The sequence below is a fragment of the Zootoca vivipara genome, chromosome 1 (assembly GCF_963506605.1).
Source record: "Zootoca vivipara chromosome 1, rZooViv1.1, whole genome shotgun sequence".
Lineage (NCBI taxonomy): Eukaryota > Metazoa > Chordata > Lepidosauria > Squamata > Lacertidae > Zootoca > Zootoca vivipara.
The window spans coordinates 129,167,775-129,174,765 of NC_083276.1; the positions used below are offsets into that span (position 1 = coordinate 129,167,775).

At 41.5% G+C, this 6,991-nt stretch overlaps 1 protein-coding gene across 1 annotated transcript in view; it reads right to left on the reverse strand.

Annotated features, from left to right (window-relative positions):
- MYL1 (myosin light chain 1) overlaps positions 1 to 6,599 on the reverse strand; it is a 29,000-nt gene extending 22,401 nt beyond the window's left edge. The window contains exon 1 of the mRNA XM_035138740.2: positions 6,355 to 6,599. Within this exon, the coding sequence (XP_034994631.1) occupies positions 6,355 to 6,471 (117 nt within the window). The 5' untranslated portion in view covers positions 6,472 to 6,599. The remainder of the gene's footprint in view (positions 1 to 6,354) is intronic.
- Between the last annotated feature and the right edge of the window lie 392 nt (positions 6,600 to 6,991).

The window sequence follows — 6,991 nt, forward strand, 5'->3', positions numbered from 1 at the left end:
AAGTTAGTTGCAGTTACACTTCTATGGGAACAAGACCCACTGTATTGTCTACACAAAGTTAAGATTGACTGAAGTATGGGTATTTATTCACTCAGAAGTAATTGTGCATAGGATTGTGGTCTTAGTCAGGACTAACTTAACAGTGCAATCCGATACATGTGCGTTCAAACCGTTTCTGCCATACTTTCAATGTCTGCTTGTCTGAATATCCTGAAATGCTAGAGAGCTTTTTACAGGATTTGTGTCCATTGCTCTTACTGTGCTGTATATGCTACTTATTATTCACAGTCCACTCTGCACTACTCTGCAGTCCCCCTCGTTCCAGACATTTTATTTCATGCACTGCAATCTGTGGCCCTACTCAAAGTCGGCCACTGGATGGCAGAGCTCAGCCAGGAGTCGAGATGGGCATGCACGCAGGCAGCCCTCTGGGCTTCAACCTAAGACCTGGAGGGAGGAGGAACTATTCTTCGTAAACTTTGCACTGCCAAAGTAAGAGTCCTTAAAGTGTCAGGGGTTTGATGGTGTGTGTGCGTGTGCTAATCTGCCGCACTACCCGTTAATTACCAAGATTTCAGTTTCTAATTGCACAAACCATATCTACTCAGAAGTAAGTCCTATTGAATTCAGTGGAGCTTATTTCAAGGAACTTGGGTTAGGAGTCAGCATTCAAAGAATGACTTTTCAATGCGCAAAGCACTTCAAATTTTTCATCTCACCCATCCTCAGAATAATCCTGCAAAGCAGCACACTCATTTCTACTCTAGAGGTGGTAAAGAATGGAGAAGCGACTTGTTCAAAGCTGAATTTTGAAATCCAGTCTTTCAGCCCCGAAGTCCCTCTTGTCCAAGAGACCGTTCATATGTAAGCAAACTCCAAAGACAAACTTCAAGAAAGGGGTGTAGGAAAGGGGGTGCCTGGAATCAGCTCTCCTTCCCATCAGTTGATTGAGTTGCAAATGTGAATCCTTCCCTCTGTGGCATAATTTTGCTAGTGTGGATCACATCCAGAAAGGCAACTTGCACATGGAAAAGTTCCTCCATGCAAATTGCCATTTCTAGATCAGTGGAACTGCATTTCAGGGGATATCAACAGATACTGTGAGATGTTTAGGATATCCTGGCTTTTTCACACATGCAATTCATCACTATCATTGCAGTCATGGATATGTATCTTTAAACTTTAATAATAATAATAATAATAATAATAATAATAATAATAATAATAGATACCCTGCCCGTCTGGCTGGGTTTCCCCAGCCACTCTGGGCGGCTTCTAACAGACATTAAAATATAATAATCTATTAAACATTAAAAGCTTCCCTAAATGTATTATCTACATTTTGAAGGCTTAATAGGTCTTATGCTTATGGGATGTGAATCAGCGTTTAATCACCCCTAAATTATTGCAGTGTTTGCTATGTTTCTGGTACTTTAAGAATTTGTGCCATTAGAAGAGACCATTTGTACAGAAGAGGGAATTTCACCAGGTGTAGCTTGCATGACTAACTATTCTGTGAATACTGGGTTGCATGCGCAAGATCTCATTTCCTCACCCCACCGCAGGTAGACTATACACATCAAGACCATGTCTGAACCAATCCTCTAGGTGCCTGCTTTGACTTTCTAAATAAAAAGTGTAACTGCTGAAAATTGAATAAGTTATTAGAAGGTAGGGTGGGGGAGCAAGTCCACTGTCATTCTTTTATTTTGTGAATTTTATAGTGAAGAACGAGCTCAACTCATTTTACCCCTTTTATCAAAATTTACACCCTTGCAATATTATTTGGAATTTCCCCCCCAAACTCCTACAAAAATTCCTTTTGGAAGATTCCTCAAGCCCAGTGTCATATGACGTGGCTAAATTCTGCACTTTAGCTATCAAGAAACGCAAATCCCTTTTGTGTAATTGTTTTATTTCTGGTGTTGTTATAGCTGATTTTCTTTCGTTTGGAATTATGTTATTCTGTATTGCTGGCTTTTGCTATAATAAAAACTCAACTGAACTACACTTGGCCTAATTTCATGTGAGGGGTAGGCAGAAGCGTACACAGGGGTTGACCAGGTTGGGCCCCACCAAGGGCACAGGACTGGTGTGTGTGTGTGTGTGTGTGTGTGTGTGTGTGTACAAAAATTGTGCCTCTCCGCTCTGGCTCGGAGTGGCTGCCTGTCTGTGTGCTTCCTGAGCTGCTCTGGGTGGCCAGGCAAGGCATGCAAGCTCCTCTGGGTGCGTCGTCTAAGGAATCTGGTCGCTGGTGTGGGGCCATCACAGCAGCCCTACGGGGCTCCCTCCCCAGTTGGCAGGCAGCAGGCAGGCAGACTAGAGGAGGAGAGGCGGAGCCAAGCCAATGGTGATGGAGGAAATCACTGGTGGAATGCAAAAGGCAACAAAAAGCAAACCTTTTGAGTTTCTGGTCTACAGTCTCTTTGGAGATGCCAATATTGCTCCTTGCCAAGGGAGCAAGGGACTGGGGTGGGGTTGGGGGCTGATCTTCTTGTCAAGGGTGCAAGGGAGCCAAGGTATGCCTCTGGTGGTAGGGAGAGGAATGGAGGTGACCCCATCCTTATTTGAATCTGGCCCCACCCACCCATGTAGCCCTCAAGAGCCCTTCCCCCTGCTTTAGGAGATATGGAGAGGACTAGGGATGGCCAGAGCAAAGGAGGATGCTTTACTCACTGACCTGCCTTGGAAACATATGGGGGAAGAAAGCACCACAGTGAAGGGAGCAGCAGAGCAGTTTAAGAAGTCTCCTTCTGTGCTCTCTGTCCTTCCCTCCACCATAAAAGGCACCTGCTGGATCTTTCCTAATAATGAGGGAAAACCCAAAGCTCTAGCAATGTTCCTTCTGCCCTTTTCTATTAATGATCATATTCTCACTGGGTGACAAATGAAGGTACTTTGACCTGGGATTTGTAGAGGAGGCTGAACCTGCAGGCAGGTGGGATTTTCACCTGCTATACATGGTAAACACAGAGAAAATATTAATCGCACTCCAGGAACTCCTCGGGTGTGTTTTTATATCAAGTCATTTTAATGGAAGCCTTTTATTCCAAGTCAGGTCAGTGGCAATTAAATAGATATGTATTGTAGTGAGCTGCATCACAGAGTGGTTTGATTTGAGATGTAACTGACACGACAGGGTATTAGAAATTAGTGGAGTTTTTGGTCAGGCGAATGTGTCACGTTAAATCAGTCAAAGTTTTATTGTCCAACAGGTGGTGCTAGAAAGCAAGCCATCTAGCAACCGCCCTTCAGAAAAAAAACCTGAATTTAAAGGCTATGGATAAGCAAATATTAGCCACCAGAGGAATGTCTACTAATGTCCAAAATTTTAAAGAGAAGCTGGAAAGAGTTTATGCGGTGCTTTAATTAAAAAGAATCAACAAAGTGTGCTAAGTCAAGGCTGTTTTCAAATGGTTACTTGGGATTTTCTATTGTAGGGAAAGGCTGCATATTTCTTCGTTGGTTGCTTGAAAACTCTTGTTTCCATTGAGAAAGGAAATATCCGTTCATATGAGGGTTCCTTGACTAAACAGCATGAGGGTGCCTGAAGGGAAGCTGCCAAATTGAAAAAGAATCCAGCTAAATCAGCTCTATCATCTGTTTGCCTGCTGGGTCTCAGACAAAGCCTTGGAAACTTAAATCCCTGAAGTTGAAGCAATAAACTATAGCTTTTGATCAATTTATTCAGTGGCAAATGCCACTAATGCAACTCCTTCAGGTACCCATGGAAAGGACTCTGGAACATAGCACCCAGGGAGAGGGGAGGTGGATTGAGAGTCTCTAGGCTGAATGTCCAAAAAAAAAAAATGTTCTCAGAAATGTAAATGGCTACGATGCCAGGCATTTTATTCATCAAGATGATTCTTAGGCTTGGAGACTAGATTCCCAGCACTAATCCTTGGAACGGCAGCTATCTCAGGAGGTGACCTTATCCCGTGAAGCTGTCTGAGCCTCAGTTATGGGGATAAGAATATTCAGCTACCTCACTGGGGTACTGTCAGGATAAGGAGTCTCAAATGTGGTAAAGAACAGGGCCATATAAGTAAGAAGACATATGAGCAGAGCACAGGGCTAGAACACAGGATCCAACCATTATTGTTTTAGGACTGGGCACATCTAAGGAAAGGGAGTGCAATTCCCACCCAGCCCTGTTATTCTGGGAGGGTAGCTTTCTCTCTCACATCTAGTTTTGTTGGAGAATGATTATTTAGACCTTTGTCCAAATGTATTTAGACATTTGATACAAGTGTTCAGAGATCACATGGATCGTACGTTTCAGCAGTGATTGAGTGATAAAGAGCATGGGCTATGAATTGGTAAGTTGCCCATGAGCTCACTAGGTGGTCTCGCATCCTCGGTCCCCACACATCAGGGTAAAACTACTCACTTTTGTTACAAGGTTGTCCTAAGAATTCCTGAGATAGTGTATCTGGAGTACTTTCAACTGTAAAAGCCTACGTCTTATGAGGCAATAATGCAAAATGTTTGTTTAGTAATTCAAGAGGTTTCTCCTCTCATACTGTATTCCAGTTAAATTGGAATATTCATTTTTGTGCTCAGGCTAATTAGGTATAAAAGCAGGGAGCTCTGGTGCCTGTCACAGAAGGTCCACCTGTGCCCCTAGAGTGACACTCTTGAGTTAGAAAAGTGCTTTCAAGTCTGAAGAAGAGGGTCATGCAGGGCTGTTGTGATGGCTGAAATTACAGTACTCCATCTTTCAGATGATAAATACACCATTAAGCATATTTATGTAAAGGTAAATTAACCAGAGCCACTAGAGTTGAAAATTCTATTTTCTCCTAATGAATTGGATAGATGCAGCTATGAAACTAATCTAAATTACTTCAGCGGAAAATACAGCCCACATTCTTCTTCATAGCTCAGCATACATGAAATCCACAATCTATTTTAATTGAATAAAATGCCACAGATGGTCTAGTTGGAGCCCTGTCTCCTCTCGGCTCAATTTTGAGACTTTTTGTTTTTCAAATGTCTTATCCATTCTAGTATCACTGTTTAGGTGATGCAGATCTGATGCTATCTTAGATTTTACTCTGGCACCCCTGTGACTTGCTTTTTAGGTGTCAAAGAATCAGACCTAACAACATTTTGGTACCGACTGGTGTGCTATTTCAGGTTTAGTCATGAGGACTCTGTAAGGCTGAAATCCTAAACACAGTTACTAGCTGGAAGTGGGCCCCACTGAAAGCAATGGCACTTACTTGCAAGGAAACATGCAGAGATAGTATTGCAAAGTAAGCCACATCACCAGCTTAAACCTATTAAGAGTTCACTAGAGGGACCTTGCAGTTCAAATAGAGAGCTATCAATTTTCTTGCCCACCCTTGCAGCATTTTTCACTGTTTAACTTGCCATATTAGGCTTCATTTCTTAAGCAGAGTTTCCTAAATTGGTACTGTGATCAATCAAAAGGCTTGTAGGTGGTGAGATGACGCTCTACTTAGGGAATCTATCCAGCTGGGTCTGTCCCTCTGGCTTCATTCCACAGGCAGACGGCTTCCTTGTGGATCACACTTTGAGGTAAAATAGTAACTGCATTGCATAACATTTAATGCCAGCATGCAACAACTAAAAGGTGGCATGCATCAACTTTGAAAAGGTAAAAACACTCAAAAGGATTTTCATGTCACTGCAATTTGCAAACCATGAACCACAGAGATGAAAGATGTAGTCACTGAAACATGTCAGCTTCTCTTAATCTCACATCCAAGTTTAAGTCTGACCCAATTTTAAAGCTTAAAGCTGAAACTGGGTTGCTATTTTTCTTTCACATCAACAATAAGCAAAGCAATATATCCAGAATGAATGGCTAGTCAGCTGATAACTATATATAATAATAATAATATTATTATTAATAATAATAATAATTTCAGAATAAAAATTGTATGCTAATTAACCCTTATTAAAAAGGAGGGAAATGTGCTTAATTTAATTAATTGCAAATCTGCTGTGAATTTTGTTTATAAGACTTTTGATTTATCTGACAAGGTAAGCACAGACAAATTTAACTGAGAAAGCACTGATTCAGGCCAAATTGAAAAAAGATTAGACACCAGAATAAAAAAAACAAAAACACCACCATAGGTGACGGAGTCTAATTTTCTAACATGCCAAGTTCAGCTACTGAAATAAATATTTGCTGTGCCTTAAAAAGAAATAGACATAAGCTGTAAGTATTTCAGAAAAAAATGCCCAGTTTCTTTTCCAGCTCAGCTTCATTAAAGTATTCAAGCCATAAGTAAGACCAGCCAAAAGTACTCTTCCATATTTGAATAAGATAATGCACCTGTTTTTTCTAGCTTCAGTGACCACACAAGTCCATCCATTTACCTTGATGCTGGAGAGATCAATTGGTACTTCTTTGGGTTTTGTTGGTTCTGGTGCTGGTGCTGGTGCTGGGGCAGGTGCTGCTGCAGCTGGTTTCTTGGCGTCTTTCTTTGGTGCCATTTTCTTTTCTTTCTTTTTTAAGTTAAAAGGTGCCCCCCAAAACCCTTAAAAGTGATTCCTGGATGAGGAGCAGCAGATGGTGAGGATGATCTACAGCCCGGTGCCTTGGAGTCAGACCCAGTGTGTTAAACACCATAAGGGCATATATATATTTCACTTAGTGCCTAATAGAATCTTGACACTTGCAGCTGGATTGGACAGTTTGCTAGTCAAGGGGGATGTCATCCGAGTCAGGCTATAAATGGAATCTAAGGGGGTCAGACCTTCATCAGATTCAAGGGGACTTCTGTGCCCTTTTTTTTAAGCCTCCCATACATTTTTGCAATAGATGAAAAGGAGGGAAGAATATGACAAAGCCAGTTTCAGGTCTCTCGTTGACATTCGTTCAAGCATAACATTGACTGACACGTTTTTTTCTTGGTAGAATTACAGTTCTGCTAAAGTTGTAAATCTTATTTTCCATCACTGTATGTCATTATGGGGAGGATTGAATTTCCATCTGGAATTTTGACTTTAAGGG